At 44.9% G+C, this 26,972-nt stretch overlaps 1 protein-coding gene across 2 annotated transcripts in view; it reads left to right on the forward strand.

The window, feature by feature from the left end:
* The first annotated feature begins 1,636 nt into the window (after positions 1-1,636).
* Positions 1,637-26,972, forward strand: part of Nha1 (Na[+]/H[+] hydrogen antiporter 1) — a 67,218-nt gene continuing 41,882 nt past the window's right edge. The window contains exons 1-2 of one of the 2 annotated variants that reach the window (XM_076895793.1): positions 1,637-1,691; positions 6,293-6,667. In XM_076895793.1, the coding sequence (XP_076751908.1) occupies positions 1,651-1,691; positions 6,293-6,667 (416 nt within the window). In that variant the 5' untranslated portion in view covers positions 1,637-1,650. Of the gene's footprint in view, positions 1,692-3,387; positions 3,771-6,292; positions 6,668-26,972 lie in introns of those variants that run through there. The other variant, XM_076895792.1, reaches the window with a different exon arrangement.

Genomic DNA, 26,972 nt, shown 5'->3' on the forward strand with positions numbered 1-26,972 from the left:
TTCCATAGAAAATGTGCGTGTGTGTGTGTGTGATAGTTGCTTGAAAAGAGAATCTGACGAAAGGGAATGTAGATACCATTGAAAGATCGATAACGTATCGGAGCACGCGATACTTAAGAGAATATTATCGAACCGAGTAGAAAGCGTACGGTATTACATCACAAGTGATATCTGAGAAAAATGTAAAAAAGAACTCGAATGACAGAGGAAGGTATGACGAAGGCGATCGAATCGCACGTGGTTCTGTAAAAATGGATGGCGGAAAATTGCTCTAAATTGGAGCCTGTGTAACTGTACCAGAAATCGTTCGATAACTGTCGAGATAGCACGCGACAGAATTAGTGTTCGATGGATTCGTTTCCCAACGAGACGACGCGTGCGAATTAAAAATTAACCCGTCAACGAAACAGGCTGCTCTCCATCGATGTGCAACAAGTGACGATACCTCCAGTTTCGACGATTGCGTTCACGCGTATTCGACTCAACGTAATCAACTCAAAGGAGACGTAGAAGAGGAAGAAGACGAAAGGTATCGAGGAAGAAAGTAGTCTCTCATAAAGTAGAAATTCGTGCGATAAATAATTCCATTAACACTTTGACGCACACGTCTAGTCGTGCGATCGCTCTCTGAAACGCATCTTTTTTTTCGATCGTTTATGACTGCCTTTTGGAAGTGAAAATGATCACATTTTACCACAGTTTTTCTCAAGAAACTTACGACTGCTACAACCGTCATTTGCTCAGCACGTCATTTTTCTACTCCTGAAGCAAATGACGACTGTAACCGTCGTGACGACTATACATCATTTACTAATTCATTGTATTTACTTAATTCATGAAAAAAATACAGAATAAATGGTTCGTCTTCCCAGAATCATCTTTCAACTGCTTTCAACTGGAATCGACTGTTATAGCAGTCATTTGTCTCTAGATACTCAAACGTTCCAAAGCAAAATAAAGAACAACTAATATTCTATCTAGCATGCTATCACTTTTTTTCTAGATGCGTTACTCGATAATTTAACAAGTGTACGCGTTAGTACACTTCGTCGTACTGTTCTTTTGTTATTAATTAAAATCTACACGACGGCTATAACCGTCATTTGCGTATATATCGCCAAGGATCCGACGGCTATAGGCGTCATTCACGTCAAAGTGTTAAGGACTCGAAACGAGCCTCCATCGGCTCGCTAAATTCGCGATCGCCTCAGTCGTAGCCGCTCCTCGTTCCTCCGCGAATCTCGCGGATCTTGGCAAACGAGCGCGTGGCGGGTCGCGCAGCGTCGCGTCGGTTACGATCCAGGGCACGGCGGGTCGCTCGGTTGGGTTAGGCCCCGAATTGGCTGTCAACGAGGCGTCCAGCTGTGCCCATCCTGTGGAAACGCGGTGTAACAATTAAATTGCCGCGGCCTGCGTGTCCCTCCTTTGGACGGGCCACTGCTGCAACCACTTTTTACGAGCCCCACCATTTCGCATAAACACCGAGCCCCGCGGGTCCGCAGCAGACTTTGCCGCGTTTAGTTAGTCGCTAGTTAACCGTGCTCGTTCGACAGCGTACACTCGTTTCCGTGCACCGCGTAACAACTCGACAGCCAACTCGACGACCGATCCGCCACGGACGAGACCACCGCCACGACGATCTCGCCACCGATGCATCTGGATTCGGGAAGGGCCAGTCGCACGTCTCCCAGGTGAAATTCATCTGAGTGTGTATTAACCTTTACGCTGCTCTGGTACCTTCCACTTCGCTATTTCCAAGAAGTTTCCATATCGCTCGTATTTTTCTTTTTTTTTCTACACGATACCACAGAGTGATTCTTCAGTATTCCAGTCTTTCATTCTTCATTCATTCTTCATGTTTCGCGTTACTAACATAGACACACGTAGGGTATCGTTTGATGTGTATTAGCAGTGTTCTCCACTCGAGTCGCGGCACTTATCGTACGTTTATCAATAACGTCTCATTACCATTCTCGCTAACCTGTCCGCGATCGGAAAACGAGGATAGAAAAACCGTGAGAGGGGGAATGTACGTTGCAACGACACGTGGATGGGCACACAGTCGAGCACCCCGCGGAGCAACGGTGTACAGCGCATATATCAATTTATTTGAGCCGAATGTCGCAGCGTAAAGGTTAACAGCTGGCGTTGCCTTGAAAAACGGAAGACTGCGCGACGACGACGCGACACGGTTCACGCGAAATCGGCGCAGAACTGTCTCCTCGCTGGGAGAATCGCGGCGATCGTCGGTAGACGACACGCTGGACGGTCGTGATCGGCGGAAAACCGCGGATCTGACGCGGGAAACAGCCGGAATACTAACGAAGGGAAGCGAGTTAGAGCCGAGAACGCGCGCGCAAGCCTTGAATCGTGATCTAACGAGGTGAACAAAGCTCTCTCGCAGCGCGTCGGCGGAGAGGATACGCCGGACGGTGGAACCGGGTCAAGGTATCGAAGACGTCGAGCTGTCGTCGAGATATCGACGCTAGGTGTTAGCTAAGGCCCCCCTCCCCTCTCGAATCGGGAAAACAAAAGCGTCACGCGACTCTTTGTCGAACGATCTGTCTGGACACCCTATCGTAAGTCCGCGTGATCGTTTAATCGACGATCGGGGATCATCGTGTTTGGACTTTCACGGAGTCATCGTCACGCGACTACGACCACCACTGTCAACGGGTTCCGCGCTGGGAGACCTCGTCAGCTGCGATCGTGAACCGCGCGAGTCGCCATCGGCAGTCAATCGTCGGGAGTTGTACGCGACTCGCGCGTTCCGCTCCGGTTGCTCTTCTCGAACGATCCTCTGCTTTGAGAGGCTCGCATCCTTGCTCTTCTAGAGCGCGACAGTCTCGCGTGTCTTCTTTAAATAACTTCGTATGTACATTATACATGTTTCTATTTTCCGTGGACTGTTATTTGTGAATGAATTACGCGTCGCGAATGTACGCTGTTAAATCGGTTCTGACGAGGTGATCGAAAGATTCGCAGGTGTTCTCGCGCTCTTTCTGGGACCGCGGACTGTTAGACGAGACTTGAACTCGTACTCCATATTGGGTACATGGATTCGCGTTGCTTCAGTGGAATCGAGGAGTCGAATCGAGAACCCCCGTTCGACGAGGGAGTTTGGAAGTCTGTTGGACTCACGTAGCCAACGGTGGACCCTTTTACCTGGGTACAGAAACATCGAGAGGCTCGCGTAGCCGATCTCCTTTCCTCAAGAGCAATCGTACTTCAAGAGCATCGCCGAAAAGCACGTTAAAAAACATTACGCACGATCCAATGCGACAACGATCTCTGTGAAGACTTCGCCACTGATCGATTCGCGTTGAATCTCGAGATCGAGAGTGGTGTGGACCGTAAAATCGAGCCATCCAGCGGGGGACGCCGCTTATCCTCGTGCATGCGGCGGCTTGATTAATTCTCGAAGACAGAGGTGAACGCGATATGGAAGCCGACATGAGCGGCAAAACGAACAGGTCGAGCGAGGAATTAGCCAAAAGGCGCGTCTCTATTAGCGATCAGATCGTGGGCATGGATAATCCGAGCTTCGAGCATCATCGACGTATAAGCGCCAGCTCTGAGCACAACTCTGATCACGGCCGCGGGAAATCGATACTGCAGCACGGCGGAAGCAGCCACGACAGCGTCGAGAATATACCGCAGCACAAGTTCGATCTCGAGAACGGGAGGATCAACGGGAGCAGGAAGAAGTCCGCGTACAGTCTGACCAGCTCCATCAGGGAGAAGATCGAGTACTCGGAGGAGCTGGAACGGTGAGAAATTTTTCCCGGATCATTTTCTTCCGGAATAAGCGAATTTTTTTTTCTCCTCTCGGCTTTGTTCTGCTTTATCGCGGATCGAGGCTGTTCGATCGATTTTTTTCCTTTCTTTTCTGATCGATGGGATGGTCCTGCTCCGTGGTATTGGGTTTTGCGAGATATCCGACCCCCCCTCGACCATGATAACTGGGACATTTTTCGATTCGACACGACTTCTTCGATGGGTGTTATTAAATGGTTTGGTTGTTGGCGACGTTGTTTTGTCTGTGATATGTAATAACGATTAGATCGTTTAGAAGTAGGTTCATCGATTAACTGATTGACCCGTGATCGAGACGCAGGCAAATTTACAACTATCGATTTATGATCCTTGTACTTAATAATACGATTAACCTTGATGGCGTTAATATCGTTTTAGTGCGTGGATGTATTTCGAGATCTCGTAATCCGCAGTATTTCTCTGGTCTGAGTAAGCTTAATGCCAATTATTGTATGAAACAGGATAGATAATGAAACGAGCGACGAGGTAGATAAGGTTGCTGTACGATAGATATAGAATTTGGGAGAATCGATCGAAATAAGCCTTCGTAAGTCTCGATTGCACAGGAGGCGCAATAAAGGAATGGAATTTTTTTGATAGCCATGCGAAAATTGCTTCTCGTTTGAACAATAGTCGGTGTTACGCATCGATGATAAAATCTGGTATCAAGAAACGCAGTTCGAAGCATTTTTTCAGCCAACTCGTTCATCACAGCAGACAATTGTCTTTCAGTTTTGACTTATGGAGAACATTATGACACATCGCGTTGTGTGATATTAAAACGAAATGCTAATAATCTGGCAGACGCAAGGATTATCGAATATCATGAATCGATCGATTTATTATTCGCACTCGCGATTAGCCGCGTCGTTGTATTCGTCGCGACTCGATTCTTTTTTACAGTGCACGAGAAAATGAATGAAAACTATATTCGTGGCATGCGATCCTAATCTGGGGAATTGTAACGGATCTAGGAAGCGTAGATCGTGATGTAACAGTCAGAGTTACAGACTCTGTCATTTCCAATCGCCTTGATGCGATCATAAAGTCTAATGCGATTGAATCAAGCTTCGCGTTAAGTTTCTTATGCAGTCCTTGCGTGTGGACTTTAAAAGGTACGCGTTTTTCTCGACGATCTCTGAATCCTCGAATCGAGCTTTTACTCGATTCACCACGTAACGATCGACTGTTGCTATAAACATTTGCTTTAATTCGCACGCGTAAAAAGCGTCGACTTTCAAGTTACTTGAGAAGCATGTTTCCTCTCGACGAAATAAATCTCGCAAACAGGTGTTGTTTTTAAATCTTTTAAGCGCGCGTAATCCTTTACGGAAGCACGAACTTTCGGCTGGTCCTCGGACCTCGCCACTAAATTTTCGCGTCAAATATTAACGCCCCTGTTGACAGTGAAAATACGGCGCACGTGTGATTTACAGAAGGGTTTCGCCTCGAAACTTACCGTGTTATTCGTCTTGCAGTGTATATTGACTTTCCTACTCCTTTATCCACCCGCGTTTCTTTCCCCGTGCATCAACTTCCTCCTCTGTTACCGCATTTCGCTCCTCGACTTCCGCTCCTCGACTTCCGCGTCAGCGCGGAGAACGCCCTCGCGCGATCCTTTTAATAATTCGATCCTCGTGCTACAGCTTCGAACGAAACGCTTCGCAGACGAACTTTTAATCAAATTTAACGGTGTATTTGTTACAATTCGTTTCTCTTTCGTGTAATCATTACACGCTGCGGAAGTTCGAGTGGAAGAAGAGCAGGGAGAAAATCTTCTGGGTTGTATTATTAAATTTTGCAGAAGTTTCGCGAAGAATTCGCGCGAAACTGCTGTTACAGTAAAAAGAACGGCTCGTAACTCCATAAAAAAAAAAGTTCCCTTTGAAACGTGTTCTTACTAAAACATTTAGCTCACCTCGACACGGGTACCTCGACTCGAAAAAAACGTCTTGCTCTAATCCACGAGAGTTAAGCTGGTCTCTTTTGGAGAACAAAATTGCTCTTTGCTCTGCGGATTGTTTAAATAATTCCTCTGACCAGCATCGTTCCTTTTATCGCCGCGCTATTTTGCCACCGCGGACAAGAAACGGGAAAATAAATTCTTAGAGGATCGGAACTTTACCGTGCAATTAACCGACCACAAAAAACCGTGCTCGACTCTGTGCCTCGGTGTTAATGCTCTATTCGGGACTCTAGCGGTGTCTGTCTTTCGCGCTAACCTAAACCACAAAAAGTACCGCTCTTCTCGTTCCTTTTTTTCCTCAGAAAAAAAGAAAACAACTCCACTCTGACTCTATGCGAACCACTTTAATACTGTAGCGTCCATTCGCATCCGCCAACGCGAGCCTACGGTTAAACGGGTGAAACGAGTGAAAAAACGAAAGTAGATCGCGTAAAAAAATTTGCTAAAAGTCTGAATAGAAGAAAAAACAAGTTGTATATTGTTTCTAATCTATTTTAATGTTCGTTTCAGGTCGTGGTTGTACCTATTTTGCGCGCGATGCCACGGTCGCGACGACACACCGTCCTGGGAGCCGCCAGGCTGGAGGAGAGCCTGTCCTCAACCATTTTGCCCGAGCTACAGAAAATTCGCTCGAGTGTTGTGCCTGTGCCTGTTAGGGTTGTTGCTATGGGGTATCGTGTATTCGATAATGGGCGAGCCAGCAGCCCCTGGCGGGCAGCTCTTCGGCCTCGCCGCCCTTTGTTTGGCGGGCCACTTTGGCGGATGGCTCTTCTCCTTGACCAACCTTCCCGCCCTAATCGGCATGCTGATCACGGGGATTATTCTGCAGAACGTGGGCCTGGTCTCCATCGAGGGCAACTATAACGTGGTCATCTCGAATTTGCGGTGAGTTTCTGCTCTTTGCTTTCTCCTTTTTGTTCTATCGTTTCTTCTTTCTTCGTTTGGAGAACATTGTCGGATGTAAAAGTGGTCACCTCGAATTTGCGGTGACTTTCTGTTCTTTGCTTTCTCCTTTTTGATCTATCGTTTCTTCTTTCTTCGTTTGGAGAACACTGTCGGATGTAAAAGTGGTCACCTCGAATTTGCGGCGAGTTTCTGTTCTTTGCCTTCTCCTTTTTGCTCTATCGTTTCTTCTTTCTTCGTTTGGAGAACATTGTCGGATGTAAAAGTGACTTTTTGGTTTTATAAAAGTGTTGCACAACGCTAGATCAATGGTATCTTCACTTTCTGGCTTGCCAGATAATACTGTCGCAGATTACTACGCCTCAGACACATCTTCCACGATCAATTAAGTCTGTTCTTAGAACTTAAGCGTCACATATTATAAAATTTCGTTGAGCTCGGTTCCATTCGCGTAGCGCGTTTGTAGCGGAGGAAAAGAATCGATAAGATTATTTGATCGAAGTTAATTGGACAATTGATGGATTTATTTGATTTTCAATCTAGTCGTCGCTAAGGGTCGATGCGCTGGAAAAATTCGAAAATGTCCAACGCTTTTCTATCCGATGCGAGAGTTGTATTAATAGGCACGTGATGCAGAGGCACGGTTGATAATTTTAGCGCGATCTATAAACGCTACACGATTTCGTTGGCCACGCGAATATGAATGATAACTGAATCGAGCCGTGCCATAAAACGTTACAGTTTACAAGTATGAGACATCGAGGCGGAATGTTTGTAGTTGGTTGAACGACATCGTTGACCCAGTCGGGCTAAGGGGTTAATTATTACGCTGTTGCGCGTGACTACAGTTAGACTTAAATGGGCACGTGATTAAAATCATGTGCCGCTACGTACACATTACTTCCACGGATGAATTTGTAAATGGGACTTCATCATTTCGTAATTGAAATTTATTCCGCGGTATCATGTGATAATATTTGTTCCTCGTGCTCGCCACTCTATCGCTGGAATCAATTATTAGAGGATGCGGATCCTCACGTGGGGGAGTCGATCGCGTCTGACTGGTAGAAAGCTTTTTCGTGGCGCATCGATGCATCATTTTGCAATCGTTACCAAGAGTAACCGGTACGGATATTTATTGAACATCAGATTTTGCGAAACTCTTCGATTTCAGATTCTCTGACATTAAGAGTTCAATCATATTAAATTTAATTATAGAAGCTACGATTATGGGATAAAAATTTCTAAATTGAAGTTTCACTGCTTCGACAATGAGTCCAACTCACAAACTAGGAATCTCTTATTAAACATCAGATTTACGACACCCTTCAGTTTCAGATTCTCCAACGTTAACAGTTCGACTATATTAAATTTAATTATAGATCATCAAACAAAGATCTCTCTAAGCTACGATTATGAGATAAAAATTTCTAAATTAAAGGTTCACTGCTTCGAACAGCGAGTCCAACTCACAAACTAGAAATCTCACGCATTGGAAGAATCTGAATTGTTCTCTAAAAATGGCTCGAGTTACCCTGAAAATCGAATCTCACGGGCGAATATTAAAAAATTTACTCGACGAACGATAGATCAAGCGCAATAACATCTCGGCGATATTGCTCGGGACTTTTTGCGTCCCCTTTCTCTTGGTTGATTTTTATTGCTATTTACACGGGAAACGGAGAACTCGTTTCGATCGAGTTAAGGGGTGCGTTTTACGAGCGACAGTAAGAGCCCGTAGCCGAGGCTCGTGGATCGTGCGATCGAACGGATTGATGGACGAGAAACGGGACACGAGTGATGGATCAAAAATAAAAATAGCGGAAGAGGGGGGTGGTGGTGGCTGCGAAAAAAAAGAGGAGAGTGGAGAAAGAGCACGAAGAAAACTGGATAAAATTCTAGCAAGCACGCAGCATATCGAGATAAGATATAATAGAGAGATTTTTCGTTCGTCAGCTATTTCGTCCGGGATTGATAGATCACGCGGGAACGATATCGAAGTTTTAAATCACAGCTTTGCGCGCGCCACTTCATTCCCATCCCGCGAGGAAAAGGGTATTACTACCCTTCTCTACCCTCTTCTCTTTCCTTCTCGTGTTCGCTCCTCGTTCCACGTCTCGTGAAACGCGCACGACTATCGAAGCGTTCTCTTGTCCCAGCGATTTTCCCTCGAAAAATGTTCTGAGCACAGATTTCGAGATTCGAACGACTCGTCAGGCGGGAACGGGCGCTCGTTACGACGCGGAACTGGGCAGCTAAAGAGAGTCATTCGGTCGTTAACTTTTGTCAAAATATTTGCCTTCTTAACTGTCCGTTTATGCGCCCCATTTTGGGGACCAAAAGTCAGGGTTTACGCGAAGCGTCCCCACGGGGCGCGCGGTCCACTGTACGTTCTCGTTAAAGTAGCTCTAATGGATGTGTACGTTGGACCTTGCAAGCTTAACGAAATTTTCTTGCTAATTAAATATTTGGCGCTGTAGATTTTCCGTGAATTTTGAATATTATTCTTAGCGAAGTATAGTAACCGTCTGCCATCGTAGCTTAAGTTTCCTTCAATTTTGACCACCCATTAGCTCTCCCCTAAATGAACAACGAAATCAAAATCAATTTCGAACACGTACAATAAGAATCTCTATTACACTCTTCTCGTTTACAGAACGCGAAGACATACGCGTCTCATCGAAGAATAGTAACCTTCTGCCATCGTAGTTTAAGTTTCCTTCAATTTTAACCACCCATTAGCTCTCCCTTAAGTGAACAACGAAATCGAAATCAATTTCGAACACGTACGATAAGAAGCTCGTTCCGTTACACTCTTCTCGTTCACAGAACGCGAAGACATACGCGTCGACTTAGCCAGAGTAACGACGATCGATGCAATAAAACAGAAATTAAAGTTAACAGGTTGAATCACGATTTTATTGAACGCTTCCCACCGAATGGTAATTTACGCTGTCCGCGTCGCTTTCAATTTCTCTCGATCAAACGGTATCGTGGCAATATCAGCCACGTGTTCTCTCGTTCGAGCGAGCTACGCGATCAATTCTGGGCACAGCCAAGATGAGTATTAGACACGGACCAGATTATGACATTTCGTTGGACGATTGCGCGATCCTCGTCGTTTCGTTGCGACTCACGTGCCGCGCGACGAGCGTCGCTGCGGAGGGCTTCTTCTTAGAAAGTCCTCGAGGCGAACGATCGGCTCGTCGCGATCGTAAGGTGGGCCCCCTTTTTTAATGTCGAGGCCGCCCAATGGCGATCCGCTCGCGGTCGTACGCGTCGCGCGTCGCATCGCAATCGACGATTCCAACGACGAGGCGATCGCTGGTGTATTCAAGGTGCATCCTCGATCGGTTTTAATTGAGCCGTTTATATCGAGAACCGTTCCGTACGCGCGAGCATCTCGAGCGACGTTCCTCCTCCTCCTCCTCCTCTTTTCCACCCTCTTCGCCTTTGGAGAACCTCTCGCTCGACGGTATTTCCAGTCACGGATGCGTCACGAATTCGCGACCGTCCTCGACCCCCTCGTAAATCACGAAACTTGGCGAAAAATCTTAAAATTCTCACTGGTCCCAGCAATTTTATCGACGACTGGAACTTTGCATTCACTGCAGCGTAGGCCGTGCATCTGCTGGGAATTTTAGGTTTACTTGCTTCAGGGGGTGGGTCTCGGGATTAAAAAGTAATTAATCGTGAAATATGATCGAAGGTAGTTTTTTTTATTTCGCACAGATTGGAAATCGGGGATTGTTTCTTTGATCGAGAGGATTATTTATTTCAATTTCGTTATTTTTGCGCTGCGAATTCTAATTACTTTTTGTGGGAATTTTTCAATTTTCGCTCAGCCCCGGAGAAAGATTATCTTTGTTTCACGCGAGAGAGAATTCAGAGTGGGAAATATTGAATTTCTCTTTAAAGCAATTTAAAATTCTACTTTTCTTTCGTTATATAGAGGCAGTATTATTATGGATGCAATATTTATCTCCCTGTGTGTATATTTCCCGACTGGATCGGCTCCCTCCGGGATTTTATCTTCCCATAAGCTATTTATTCAAGATATGCAATGCGCGCGAAATGTATTTGCATATACTCACGTTTTTAAATTAGAAATTTTTGCGTCGCGTCTCTTACATCTCTCGTATCAATCCCTTTACTCGAATTCAAGTAATTGAACTAGCTAACCCCAAATTACACAAATCTCCATCCATAAAAATGAAGAAAAATTGCAGGCAAACACTTGACATGTTCCAAATTTTCTAATTACACCTCTCCAACTTCTCTCGTTCAAACAACTTCAAAACCACCCTCTCGAGACGTCATCGTTGGACCCTTTAAAATCACGAATCCTTTATTATCAGTGAAGAAAGAGAAATTCTGAGAACACGACGAGTCCTGAACATAAACGATCATTACATAAACCCTGCGAAAAATTTCGTTGTCCAGTGTCGCGAAAAATATCTCATTGAACATCAAACGCGACGATCGTTCGCGTTAACTATCCTCCGTTTCAATTTTTATTCGATCTCGCGTGTCAGCCTCGATATAATAACAGCAGACGATCTTCTAATAACGCACGATACATGATCCACTATAGACGCGTGTGGTTCATTAAATACATCTACATACGTGAGTCGAGCGTCACGTTGCATTGGCAAATGTGTTTTGGTAAATTTGTGGGAAATATTGGGTGTTGTTGATTGGTCATGGTTTTGATCGCGCGTATCCGTGGTCAGAAGAATAGAATACGAGGCAAAAAGTGATATTTGAGGAGTGTGGAAAGTATTTGGGGTCATTAATTAATATTTTATTGTGTTATCGATTGCGTTACGATTGACAAGTTTTCTTCGATGGAATTTATGGTTCAGACCATTGGTAGTTTGAAACGTTGCCCAAGGGAACGAGTTCGACAATTGTTCCCCGCTTAAAATGACCCTCAGGTACCGATTCGCAATATGTAGGCGATGTAAATTCGATGTTCCCTGTACGAATCAAGGACTGGCCATTCGAACGAGGTTAATGATCACCGATTGCGTAATTGACTGTAGACGAATCCACGAATATTGAATAACAGGACCGGTGGACATGACTGAAATCGCATTTAATTAAGTACACAATTTAATTTATCAATAAATTCGTTAATTGTGTGCCGAATTACCCTGGAAACGGAGGAACAATAGATCGGCAAATTGATGGCGCTTGTTGCAATTAGTCTCCGTTAATTGTCCCCTTTTTCGCGTGTTTAACGCTTCCCTCCCTCGATTTCAGCAACGTCTCCGCCTCATTATGCTGCTCGTCGTGAAGATTTACCTATTCGCAATACACGAATGCGTGGCTTGTAATACAATGCGGTGTACTTGCGCAAAGTTTCACAATGTGTATTTAAATGGCTCTGAATTTGCATACCTTTAGAGCGTACAATTCTGGTGTGCAATTTTTCGTTTCGCACGCTTGAACAAATAATTTTACGCGATCGCTTTCAACGCTTAAAGACCACTCTTCTTTAATCACGTGAAATTAAGCACGAAAATTGTTTAAAAAATTTAGAACGTATCCAGACGCGTTAAGCTAATGCTATACATAAATTTTATCGATTATATTTTCTGCAAAATATGGCGCGTCACAAAAGAGAATTTACAACTTCCTTTGAGCACATTTCGTAATCATAAATCATCGTTTACGCGCTCCCAGATATTGAATTATGTGTATACGCGTATATACAGCCGTGTCCTGTCTAATTCCATGTACCTATCCACATAGGGGCTTGTAATATTATCAGAACATGGAATATACATTGGTTATGGATTTATTAGAAAATGTTGGCAAGTTTTCCCCTCCAGATTTATCGATAAATTTCTCGAATCATAAAATGTACAAAACAGACACATTCACAAGATCCAAACCAAAAAACAAAAAATTTATAACCTTTTCAATTCTTCGTCAAAGGAATTTTAGAACTTTAAAGTGTTGGAGAACGCTTGCTCTGACGCGGATGCAACGCGTTCTCCATTCGATAGGGAATGAGGCAAAGTGACTCCAGATTTACTGATAAATTTCTCGAATCATAAAATGTAGAAAGGTCCAAATATAAAAATACAAAATGTACAATTTTATTAATTCTTCGTCAAAGGAATTTTAGAACTTTAAAGTGTTGGAGAACGCTTGTTGTAACGCGGACGCAGCGCGTTCTCCACTCGATAGGGGATGAGACAAAGTGGCTCGCCTGGTGCGCGGCTGTAAAAAGGAACAGAAGGCACGGGATGTCGGTCGTATTAATGTACAAATATGAGGACGGTATGGTCCCGCGATTCGTGAAATATTGGCCGTCAAGAACGGTGAATTTATGCCCTTGACGCACAGTATTCGTATATCACTTCCCCATTGCTGCATCACCGCTGTGGCGGTGGTGCATCGCGTTGCATTACGCGCTTGCATCTATACGTGTCGTGTCGGGGCTGTATCCGATTTTCCCGCGATGATATTCGCATCGATATTCCCACGATTTCCCCAAAACCCCGCCTAGAGACTTACGACCGTTTCGATACAGCGAGGATCGTCTGTTGCTAAAATTACTAATAATAACGAAGGGGTGTACAATAAAAAAAATATCCTTTTTAGACAGAAATTATTTAAATTTTGAATTTTCATCGAAATCGACAGAAAGAGGAAATTTTCTGAAAACATTCGCTACCAATATCGTCAACAGAGTATACATTTCAGTAATTCTAAGGGTTGCATTCTTGCACACTTTAATCAATTAAAACACCACATCGTTAACATCTCGAAGGACTTCTACGCGCGATGCGAGAGCGAAACAACGAGGGAAATCGTAAACCAGACAGTCAAGAAAACAAACAGCGAGCCACGTAATATAATTCATAGGAAAGTTAATGTCGAGGCAGACGTAGCGCATTATCCAACGCGAGTAAAACGGGCTCGAGGCATTTTCACGGGCCGCAATCCCGGCGAACGACGTGGCGTCGCGTCGCGACCCTTGGCAGGAGTTACGAGGGCGTTCTCGCGGGGACGCCCTCGTTGTTCATCCCCTTTCGCCCACGCGACACAGTCGAGCAACGGTCCGGCTGGTGCTGGGTCCGTTTTTCCGAACGCGATCCACGAGGGCTCTTAATTTCCGCGGGGCAGCGTCCGAAGGGGTGAAACGCTGGCGAACGCGTTCGTTAAACTCGCGCCAAACGCGACAAGAAGCGCTGCTGCAAAAAATTCCTTCGTGTTTACCCGTCGCTGAGGGTAAAAATTACGGCGTGGTATCTTCTCTTCCGTTTCGTAGTCTCAAATTGTAGATTGTGGAGCTGTTCAGAATTTGACTGATCTAATTATTCGATGGTGCTTTCAGAAAAACTACGAAGTTCGCTTGGACGTTTCATTTTGGAGGCGTTTTCACTTAGCGAGCCTTCGAGATCAGCTGAACTTTTTTCATCCCTCTCTAGGGGCAGTCTTTGCAATTTCTTTCGTTTCTTTGCCAGTCGCACGATTGGCTAAGTCTAGGTCTCTTCTTGCACCCTTAGCACGTTTACTTGGAAAGGTGGCAGCGTTTGGTGGGGGTGCTTTGTCTAGTTAAACATTTGGCAATATAGCTGGGCCTTGTACCTCTCACGTCAAGGCTTTGGCCTCTTGATTGGGCCTAAACCCCTTTTTAGAAACCTCCGATTTATGACGCCTGCATATTTTACTGAAGTCGTCGACTAAGATTTGCAACTAACATATTTGGAGAAAGTTCATTGAGGACGTTTCTTCAAAAGTAACTTTACTTAGTAAAGTTACTAATTAGCTACAAGATTAATTGTAGAATTATTTTTTGAAATAATCGAACTGGGACTTTTAGAAGAGGCACAATTAGGGGTTGAAGCGGTTTGGTTCATTTTAGAGCGTGACAAAGTGGATCGCAGGTTCATGGACAATGATTTTACGTAGGTAAAATGGAGTAAGGGAACAGTTCGATGTATTTTTCCACGGCAGGACACAGGTTGGATCGAACAGGAAGCCGTATCGTGCGCCTCTTCGGGAAACTGTCAGCTCGCTTGGGACCTACCAGGAATTTCCTTATAGAATGCTCAGGGAAGGTACAACGTGAATTTAAAATATCGTCGTCAGATTGCTCTGGGATGATAGAACGAGCTCCTTCGAGCGATACATCTTCTCGTTCGTCGATTAGGAACACACACTGGCCATTTACAGTGGTCAACCCCGCGCGAAATTCGCGAAACTGTCGCCTCGATCGACAATTAACACCCTTACCGTATTCAACGAAAATCGTTCAATCCTCGCAAATCATTCACGATCTGATAATCATAATCATAATAATCATAATCGAATAAACAAAATTCGCGAAAGTGAATATGTCCAAAAGAAATTATCAGATTAACGTAACCCACGATCTGTCAATCACCAATTGTAGAACCTTGTCGAACGCTTGTCAATTACAATTTGCTCGCGACCAATCGTTGCACCAAAAAAATCTACGTAATCATGGACCACTGTTCGAAGTCCATTTTCGTCGCTGAAAGGAAGAAGCTGACTGTTCAGAGCGGGGTTTCGCGACGTCTGCGGCGCGCAGGGGTTGCTGGTAGGTAACAGAGCGGACGGAATGCGGCATCGGGGAGCAGTCTATAAAATTCCTGCAGGAGCGCACCCGGGAGACGCCCATCCGTGCCGTTCTATCTCGTCGCGTTTACACGGGAACGAAGTCTGCGACGACAAGACGTCGCAGACGACGAAGACACAGGGTCGTCTACCTACGGCTTCCGGTTTGGCTTCTCGCGATTTTATTCCCCTATGCACCTGCCAGCCGCGCGTTATTGAAACATTTACACGGTGTCGCAGGGCTTGTAACCTTGCGTAGACCATCGTGTCCCTTTCTCGTCTTCTCCTTCTTCTGGCAAATTCGCCTCGAATTTTGTCGAACATCAGCAATGCTCTTATCTCTGTCTATTCTTCAGATAGGAAATTACTCGACCGTGAAATAAGTCGACTTTAATACTATCATAGAATGACGTGCAAGTGGACAATGATGCGCGATAATGCATCGTGATGCTTGAAAAAAAGACTGCTTTAAACAATATGTATTGTTCGATGTAAAACGAACGAACGAGAGTAGTGGTGTTGTGGTATTTTTATAATGTCGAAACACGTTGAGGTAGTTTCTTTTGATAGCCATACAATTCTCCATCGTGGTATATTTTTAAAACTCTCTTCCCTTTCTTTCTCTATCTCTCTCGAGTAGAAATCTATATTGTTTAAAACACTTTCTACCCTTTTTAAACTAAATTCGTCTCATTTATCGCTGGCTTGGTTCTCCAGCAAATACGCGTTCCACCGGATACTGAAGGATTAATACGCGTCGATAGAAGTTATGGCTGTTTAAAACTCGCGAAAGTAGCCAAGACACGTAATTTCTCACTGCCGCTGAAGACGCAACGCGTTCACGTAAATTTTTTCTTGCCAGCTAAGTGGGCTCTCGATCTTTGAACGTAACCGTCGACGGTATACAGTGTAACACGGTTACACTGGGAATGGAGTCGTCGAAGACGCCTCTTCTTGGACGAGTTCCAACGTTCCGGCTGATTGATGAACCGCTGACACGTCCGCTTGGCCGTTGATCGATGCTGATTGACGTTAAAGCTCGTTGGTGTTGAGGAGTAATTAGAAGGGCTCCGAACCGCCCCCATTTTTTGTCAGCAGCTTGTAATATTCGAGTAGTTAGGTGATTAAACAGCAAAAAGGATCGCGTACAAAAACAGTAAATTAAACAGCGTTGACGTATTTAAATGGAAAACTTTTTTACAAAAGAAAAATGGGGTAAGTTGCGAATTAATTGTTTATTTCATTGTTGCGCGTTTCATATCGTAGCGATAGGAACAATAATATTGTCGGATCGATTGATTTTATCAAAGTAAACAACGCGTTATCAGCGGTGGAACGTCGACAATGCGAATCAGAGTAAGTACCGCGGTAGAACTGTTGTTAACAATTTATTCGATAGCAGCAACGGTGCAATAACTCCGCGCAATCGCCATTTTGTCAGCGCAGCGTTCGCTCTTCGAACTTAAACAATTCGTTCGGCCGTAATATGGAAAACATTTAGTCGAGCGAAGTGAAAATATTGAAACTTCCTCCACACGCAGCACTGTTAATAAACTGTGCATTTCACCGTGTTAGCGGATTTTCATTTCTGTTTGCAGTGCTTTTTTTTTTAAATTCGCAGCACTTTTTTTCAGATCGAATCGCGTCGAGGCTGGCTTCGACTCGTTGAGACTCACAATTCCGTGAAGTAACGTCGCTGCTCGTGTAGCAGAATTTCCAGCAAGTCGAGAATGATCGCGTCCCACTTTTTTCAACTTCCTCCGGATGATTTCCAATATTTTCGAACTTCCATCGAGGGAATTCCAGAAATACACGACGTCGCCTCTCTCGCTCAGACCTTAAAGAATATTTTCTGCGTGCAAATCCTATTAGCGTCGAGCGGTGATACAAGTAACAGGGTCGAGCACCCACTAGAAACATTGTCGCGATTCTCGTGTATCAAAAGTTGGTCCGTCTACGGAGCCTGGTATTAGTTGGCTCACAGTGCCGCGAAATACTTGCCCCCATTTAACCAGCGCGTATTAATCCATTTTAAAATTCAACCACTCAGTCTCGTACGTACCGTGTAATGTGTACACACGCTGCACTCGATCCTCGAACACTCGAGGGTCTCTCTTTATCCCCCCAGCTTCGACCTCGTCACGAGTCGCTCCTCGAAACGCTTTTTTCCTCCTTTTCGGGAGCCACGCGCGGCTACGTTTGAAATAACAGGATGTAACGTACGAGCGGTGGTTAATCGAGGGTTTAAGGGTGCGCGTTGGTGATCGATTGACGGTCAAACGGCTGAAATTAAATCGCGGATGGCACGTCGAAAGAATCAGGACGCGGCGTTAAAGCGATGGACTCTCGCGTGGATCACTCAAGGATGCGATACTCGAGGAACTCTACTCTTGGATGTAAGTTTACCTTAAACGTTTCTAATTTAGGAGTACGCAAAGTTTCGTCTGAATCAATATCGGATACCTGCTGGATATTTCTTGTTAGCGTACTACTTTGGGGTAGTTAAATATTGGTCAGCTTTAATCGTGTCAGTCGTCGAAATACACGTCTCGAGAGTTGGAAGCCTTTAAAGAAGTCGCGGAACTACTTCGTTAAGACAGAATTACTTGGCGAACTAATTTCATCGTGCTGGTTACTATCGTTCGAAGAATCGTTGAGATTTCGCGTGAGTAAAGGGTGACGCGATAGATCGTTCTTGAATCAGGGTCTGTGGTCGATCGTTTGGAAGCGAGATCACGCGAGCATGCACGCTGGATGCGATCTTTAGTTAAATATTTCGCGTTGAAAGAGTAACGCGTACGTAAACGCGAAAGTAAGACAAAGCACAGTGCGCTGGGGATGCGAGAACGAATGACCCAATAAGGGAAGCACCGCTGCGTTGAATACAGGGATAATAATCGACGACATGAGAGAACGCGCGAAGAAAAGGGGTCGCGGAGACGGTGAACGATTTCCATCCGAGCAATTAGAGAAATGGAGTCGAATGAAACGCGCACGATATCATTATCATTCCCGTTTCCGTGTGATTTCATTAAAAGGCTATCGAGAGGATCGCTTCAGTCGAGGTTCTCGAAGCAACAAACCCGCGCAGATCGAAACGCGAACCCCCTTGCATATACATTCGCAGTTTACACGTTTAAGCGTCGAACGACTCCTATTTGGATATGCAATCGAAATTTACATTTTTTAGAAACTATTGGATCGATTGATTTCGATTTTTATTAATAACGTTTCGTCTAGAGACAAATATAATTGAACATGATTGATATAATTGACCTATTAACACTTTGGCACATTTCTGGCCATGCGATCGCTCTCAGAAACACTTTCTTTTTTTCGATTGTTTATGACTGCCAGATGAAATCGTAAGTTGTATGTTTCGAAGTGAAAATTATCACATTTTGTTACAATTTTTCCCAAAAAAACTTAGGACGGTTATAACCGTCATTTGTGTACATATCGTCAAGGATCTGACGGCTACAGACGTCATTTAGGTCAAAGTGTTAAGAACCGATATTTGCGCAGGCATTCAACCCTCTCATCATTTGAAATGAATCCTGCATTTCGAAAACGCAAACGCATTACCAAGTATTCAACCAAAGTTGAGCCCCCAAGAGAGTCGAAAAGACAATCCGTGCGACGCGGACCAACACGCGGGCCCAATCGCGTCGCGTTTCGATATTGCGTCCGAGTTATCCGCACCGCGTCCGATCCAAGCTATTACGGCCCGCGTAAATGTCCCCGTGGCGCAAATCTGTCCGGGAATGGCCGACCTCGAAATTGTACGGCCTAACCGACACCGCAGCTCATTAGGCCGCTCGTCACCGCGATATAGATTATGCAACGCCGACGCTACGACAAATCGTTCCATTATGGCAGAGAAAAATAGGAGACAGTCGCCTTTTTGCATTTCTGCGGCTCCAATTAACCGTGCCACGGCCTTCGTTTCAGTTGCTTTCTGTTTTCGAAAGAATTGAGAAACTTCTGAGTTGCTATCGAAACTTGCTATTGTTATCTAGAATTGTAACGATTACTTTTTGGGAAACCTACGCGGGTGAGATCGAGTAATAAATAATTTATTTTAACGGATAACTAACTCTACACTCGCTTTAGTTCTGGACGCTATGCCGCTCGAATCTTAATTAACCCTTGAGGACTCCTTTTGCTCGCATTACGTCTATTCTCACCCCCTCGTTTCAGTGTAAAAGAGGAGACACGTTCGCGAAAAACGTTCTTCTTAACCCTTGAAGACGAAGAGAAAGTTTGGAGTCAAACGTATGTTTAATATCTTCAGTCTCTTCGCTTCGAGGGTCAAGTCTTCTCTTCCACCCTGCGCAAGGGGTGCAAAGGCGACTACGATGGTCGCCACAATTTCGATATTTTTTGAAGCAAGAGGAATTTGAAAAGAGAGATTTTCACGTGCTCAACGGGACGTTGGGATGTTACAATTTTTGCGATGGTCTCGAAAGGGTTGTTAATAAGGGGTGTTTCGAAACACGCGATAGGAAAACGAGCAGAGAGCCCAGTTTTTTTTACCAACGAGGGGGGAAAAATAAATTGAAACGGTGAAATAAATCGCTCGCGAAGTTTTCGCGGTTGGGATCGTTGATTCATGGAGAGCTCACTTTCTCCCTCGATGGATGTTTGCAGAGGTTTTCTGGCTGTCCGGAAGTGTTTACGAGCAGATTAAAGGCAGTCGGTTGCGTGTTGGAATTATTGTTCGCGGCTCGTTGTTTATCGGCGAATCATTGACAATTCTGTCGAAGCGGGGAGGCGAAACCGAGCGTGGTTATCGGTCCACCATTTTATGGACGCTCGTTCGCTGTGGGACGCAACAATTTTACGTATTAATAAAGTCGCAGGAAAAAACCAAAAAAAAAAGAATAATTGTTTCGCCACGGAGACACACACGACGCGACGAAGTTCCCACGAAGCATACGTGGTCTCGAGTATATCTGACGTTCAGTAAATCGATTTCCATGCGAGTCGCCACCAGACGTGATCCGAATACCAAAAACGCGACAGTGAATGAAAAATAAAGGAAAGCGCCCTACGTATCCGTAGGACGGTCTCGTACTTGGAATTTCTAATGCCCCCGCTATTTATTTACTAATGAAACAGATGGCTGTGAATATAAAAAAGCTGGAGTAGCACGCGTCTCATCCCACTGCGTGCACGAATTGTACCTTCCAATAGTTTGCTAAGAACTATATAAAAATCCATCGAACCCCCGCAAGCTTCTCCTCTCTAGTTTTCTCTGGAAATTCAATTTTCATCTGTAACGTCGTGTCTCGTGACATTTTCTATAAGAGCGTATATACATTCGAGTAACGAGCGTTTATCGGATACGAACTTTTCAGGCGCCTTTCGACCACCGCTATTCGGAAGTTGCGCGAATTTTTATCTCAATCGTCCTGTCCACCTGCACGTGGATACGGTAGCCGTGCATTTACCTCCATTTGAAGCACTCTCCTTGAATTCGTCCCATCGATCTCTCGTCCCATCGATCTACGGTGCATCGCGTATCACGCTAGAACGTTTCCATGCCGCAGCGGGGTAGGTCGTGCATTTCTCCGGTGGCGGCGGGCATTTAAATGCAAAACCCCTCGCGCAGAGGAAGAATGGGGCTCGCGGACGAGTCTCGAGGAGCATCCCACGAGCTATACGTACCGCCGTGAAAAATGACCGGACGGCCGCATGCGGTTCCGCGATCGCGACGAATGCATATTCTCCCTGCTTGACCTGCTCGTCGAGGTGCTTCCGGCTTGTAGAATTTATATCGCGTCTGTCCGCAGACTCCGCGCCTGATGGAAACGGCTGAGCCGCGCCGTGCGCGAAGAAATCATTTCATTTCGCGTACTCGCTCGCACCAACTGGATAACGCGTCCATTAACCTCTTTTAATCGAACAATGGAAACTTCACGATCTCTTTAAAAATTTATCTTCGATCTCTTTAAAAATCTACATTATAAAATCTTAGAAAAAATTCTAACACGATCTCTTTAAAATTGATCTCCGATCTCTCTAAGAATCCCTTCAAAATTTATCTTCGATCCCTTTAAAAAAAAATCTATATTACAAACCTTGGAAAAAAGTTTCGAGACACGTTGAACCAGCATCGAAACTCCAACGTTGAACAACATCGATGGTAAACATGGCGAAACGTACAAGAGAGGAAAGAACGCTGGACGATTCAGCCGAATCGCAGCAATCTGAAGAGCCGCTCGACCCTGGTCCGCGAGCAAAGCGAGGCGAATCGAAACGGGAGCAAGAGCTCGAGGACGCGAATTACGAAATCCTAGAGCACGTCCTTCGCAGGCTGGTGCTCTGGCAGGATTCCTTTGATCCTTGGAGACCTATCGCGGCGTCGGGAGATGCTCGTTAAACGGAGCCAGCGCGGTGCTCTCTTTCACTGGTCCCAGCGATTCCGCGGGGTCTACGGGGATCGTAAATCACCGGCTATCGATGCCACGTCGAACACTCGCCACTCTGTCCGATCGGAGGCCGTGGGAGGAACGGAGAATTCTAAAACCGTGACCTGAAACCGGCGCCCCCGCCAGGCGGTTCAAAGTTTCGTTTACCATAAAGCCCGCGGGAGTGTGAATTTATTTCGAAGGGAATTTCGAGAGAGACTTCGCTTTCGACGGAGGATGGCTTGATTAAACGATGCTTGAGATTGGGCACTGTTTGAGCACGCGTTACGATGAGGCGTATTTTCGGTTGATAAGTCGACGAAGGGCGTAAATGATCGTCGCGAACCTTTTCGTCACCATTGCATGTGTTACAGTAATGGGGAAGTATATGTTATATTTAACTCAAAATGAATTGACAGAGATTGAGTGTTTTTTTTTGGGGTCTTCTGATGTGTCTGAATCTGAATTTCTACTAAGTCTTTGAGCGATGAAGTTAGAATGTTTTATAGTGAATTCCTGTGGAGAAGTAGTCAAGGGTGTGGCAATTAGATGAGACGTTATTGGTGGAAAATTTGTAAATTTTCTTCTTTTTCGGAAACTGAGAGGAGACAAGAAGAATGAGACTCGCGAAGAGTGGGAGTAGGGGTTGTAGGTCGGTGGCGACTAATGAAAGAAGCAGACAATTGCAGGATTTGTGAAATTACGAGTTTAGTAGCCAGATATTTCATTAAATGAATTATGACGAGTGCCTGAATGAGAATGAACGGTTTAATTATAGCATGAATCCTATATTTGTCGCAAAACAGAGACTACGATGGTTAGATACAAGAGCAACGATGGTAGGAAGAAGTATCTGGCGTATCCTTGCGTATGTTAATTAGATTCAGCGAGCCATTAATCATGGATGAGTTAAAGAAATCGATTGGTAGAAATCTCACGAATTCTATTAGATTAACAACTCACCTCAAGTTCCCATAACTCAGCTGGGTTCTCTTATTTATCGCCACGCACTGGGTTATTTCAAAGCCAGCACTTCGCATACTTCTCTCTTGAGGTAAAGAGCGGCCATTAAAACTGTCTGCTGAGCATAGTCTAATAAAGATAATGCAAAGTGACAAAAGGGGAGGACTTTACGAGGTACAGCGTAAAATCTGAGCACGTGAGAATTTTAAGAACCAGGTTACTCCCTGTTCTAAAAAGTAACGATTCGATAATTATTTAGGGGGTTGTAAAATATTCGAAAACCACTCGAGAACGGAAGTACAGTTCAAAAGTGACGCTCGATGGGGGACGATAATTTCGATGCGTTTCGCGAATCGTTTCGAGGGAAGAAAAGAAGATACGAGAAGATCCTCCATTGAAAAGTTTCATTCTCGCCAGCCATTTCGCGATACGTCGCACGAGGATTCACCGGAAGTTCGCAAACGAGCTTACACGGGCAATTTCATGGGCAGATACATTGTGCTCTCGTCGAACGTTCGATTTCCAAACGAACGAGAAATTTTCTATGTGAAGATCGCGTAAGAAACCGTGCTACGTGACGATCGCAGCGGAAGTCTATCTTATTGTCGTGATATAACGTTACGTTATTGGATTGTTGTGACACAATTTTCAATCTGTTACAACACAATCGCGATAGCGGTTCACATTGAAATTTATTCCTGCTAAAACCAGGGTGCGAGTGAGCTGAAGTTTGAAAGTACAAGATGGTTAATCCGGGAGATTACATTGTCAGAATGATTTTAATAGGAAATCTCGATGGTCATTGCATATCGTAGGCATGTGACGATTGCGTTATCCGCGAGCGCTCGTACGTTTCGTCTATCTCGACCTGATAACAGATAATTAGATTCGCACGACTCTGATTCACAAATATTGAAAGGAGGCCATAAATAAATGAGACACTGTTTCAAAGAGATTTCAATGATTGAGAAAAATGTGTATGATGTAATTAACGACACGCGAGATCTCGTTTTCACTCGATTAATCATTCTTTAGTCCAGGGCGACGCTGCACCCTTTGCAGACGCGAGACGAAAGGTGTCAGCGGTCGCTGCGCGAACGATAATGCGCTTACAATGCTATATAATAAATTATGTTTGACTTCGCGACAGCTTTATCGATGACATGCATGCATTACGCGAGTAATATATAGGAGTTTGAATGTAACAGGATCTGTCGATTGGAATATCGATAACTCTAGGTTAATTGATATAGTAGAAGTATGAAATCAAGACGTATATAATTGCAAGTAACTCGACTAATCGAACGAGGCTTAATTCGAGCTTAAAAGATCGTTTCGAGTCAACCAGACAACATGCTCGCATTGCTATAGCGATTTCGAATTACCTCGATCCAAGTAGGTTGGATTCAAGTAACTCGACTAATCTGAACGAAGCCTTACAGAAAGGGGATTATACTAAACGCTTAGACTCCCATTGCTGGGGGTCGTAACGCTTAAGATTTCTAAGTTACGCGTCACTAAAGAGACGATGTGACTAATACAAATACTATACTACTAATAAAGTCGAAAACGAGGTAGTCGCATGTCTCAAAGACTGTCTTCAATTTTTGACTGTGTTTAAAAATTCGACTATCATCTCTCACTTAAAATCGAACATGCAACAATACATTTCGCAATTCATCGGAAGATTTCTCAGCAAACACACTCGTCCACATCATCGCAATCTGCCCATTGTCCCCACATTTTTACGCGTCTCAAAAACAAAACACTATTACAGATCACCACGCCACGTGTCTCGCTATCAGACGAAGTTCAACAAAAAATCATTACGAACGTCACATCGACGTGTGGCTGATTGTTTAGTTGAATTTTATCATCGAACGACAATGGAACCGTTCGAGCTGAAAACGAGAAGGTTCCTCGTGAGCCAAAAGCGTGGCACACGTGGACGGGAACGTGTTAAGTGGCGTGGCCGTGGGGTGCGAGTCTGCAGCAGGGCAGATAAGCAAGGGGCGGCTGATCGTTAGCCAGGAGGCGGTAAACGCGCGTAGATGCGCCTCTTGCGCGGATCGAGATTGTCGAGGGACGCGGAGGCATGCCAGGAATCCCATCGCGTTTCTGGGTTAGGGGCGTTAAGGCCGTTTCGTAGGGTTGCGCGGGGCCAAACCACCCTCTTTCGATCGATAACGCCGCGCTCGAACGCGGACCTTATTCAGAGCGGCGATCAGAGTCGATCGCGAGCCACGTTCTCTCTTTGGCTTCGATTAATTCCGTTATCGATCGAGAAGGCCGCGTTTGTCGATCAGGCTTTAAGGTTACGCGTATTTCGACGCGGAAGCGTTCGCCAAAGTTCGCAAAGCTCGAGGAAGGCCACTGTGGGATTCGACGTAACCCTGAGAGCCACCTTAAGCCAATTGTAACGAGATTTGCTGACGAAAAAAGAGTATTTCTAGTGGCAAGTCCTGCAGTCCTTTAACACGTTCGATTTGTAGTTGGTTTACGAAATTTCGACGATGCGCACAGCTTGATGGCTGGTAGGGAACGAAGAACGCGCACGTTCGCCAAAATGGAGGACAGATTTGCAATCCAGTTTGGTCCCGGGCAACGGGGTCGGGGCCAACTACGATCGAAGGTCGAACGATTAAATTCACCGGCGCGTGAAGTTCGACTGGCGGCTGTTGCGTTGTTTTCTGCGCATTACAGTGAACCATTAATCCAAATTAGGCCACGGTTCACCGGTGCCACGCGAGATGTGGGTCAAGTGTTCTTCGCGCGACACATTTTGGCCGGGAAACAACGAACTGGCCAACGAACGGCCCCGCCAAATGATAATAATGCGAGGGACGTTTTGTCCAGGTGCTATTGTGTCCTCTCGCAAGAACTTCTCGTCCGTCTCTCCCTTTGCTTTTATACTGCGGCATTTTTTTTTCTCGCTAGACAGAGATAGAGCCACGAGGAGGCACGTTGAAACTTTTATTGGCCCGATGTCCAATGGATTTCGTACGATTACCACGAACTCGATACAGTGCGCTGGAATATTTTTATTTCAAGTTTATCAGTAACGTATAATTTATTTTTTAAATAACAATCCTCTGCACCAATGTAAGTGCACACGTGCAAATACATGGCGCGTATGATTTCGTACGATTTGTACGTTCGAACGTCAACGTGAACGAGGCGCATCTTTATATTTTGGTGAGGCGTACTAGGTCACAGAGAAGAATGGAATTGTAAATTCTCCTGATATTTGTTCCGTCCGCACACGTCGTTTAAGTCGGTGAAGCGCGCCAGAAAGGGGACCACCTCCCACGGGGGGTGTGGAAATTTGAAATATTTAAATAATCGTGCGGCAGGCAGCGGACATTTTTCAGCTGGACTGGTTTTTAAATAACTTATTTTTCGAACGACACGGCAGCGTTCGATACACGTTTCGCGTTTACGCTCGAGGACCGTCTCTCCCACGGGACAGCCCAATTGGCTGGATAAATCAGCCGAGCATGTTTATCGTTGTGTCGCCATTCCCTTCGCTGTTTCATTGATTTCTCTTCCCTCTTCGCTATATATTTTTTTTTCCTTCTTCTGTTTCCGTTTAATGTATCATCCCAATGACACGTGTGCACGAATTTACGACGAATATTGAAACAGATATACGGTGATTACGATAATGTAACGAGCTGCTGGAATATTGACGAGCGACTGATGAATTGCGTTTATTTAATGATGATTTTAATGACGCATCTCCACTGGATCGCAGTCGATATTTTCGTTCTCTTAATTGTCGCGTTTCGCGTGAGCGAAGGAATTGTGATTTCGAACGCTCGAAAAAGATGCGCGAAAAACTCGAGGGGGGGATGTTTAAACATAATTGGCATGTCTCTGGGAATTTGAATGGATTCAACTGGAGTTCTTGCAATCCATTTCAGTTCCACGCTCGTTTCCGGCGAACCCGTACCAGGCTTCATTTTCCACCGCGTATCCTATAGTTGGCTCGTAAATTTCCGCTCTGGATTTCGTTTTCTGAATTACTGTAACTTCGTTACTGGATAAACTTCGACCTCCTTGCGAATGGGATTATCCGGTATTCACCGGAAACTCGACGTTTTCCCGGCGAAATTTTCCGTTTCTTCGTCGTTCTAATCGAAATCGATGCTCCTTTCGATTCTTACGAAACGTACAACGATGCATATCTGTTATCGGATCAGAAATGAAAATCGTACAACGCATTGCTTCCATTCATTCGACACAAAACACTCAATTACCACGTGTATGAATAATACTACACGACAATTACTTTTTTAAACATTTGTCGCGAG

The sequence above is a fragment of the Xylocopa sonorina genome, chromosome 5, assembly GCF_050948175.1.
Source record: "Xylocopa sonorina isolate GNS202 chromosome 5, iyXylSono1_principal, whole genome shotgun sequence".
Lineage (NCBI taxonomy): Eukaryota > Metazoa > Arthropoda > Insecta > Hymenoptera > Apidae > Xylocopa > Xylocopa sonorina.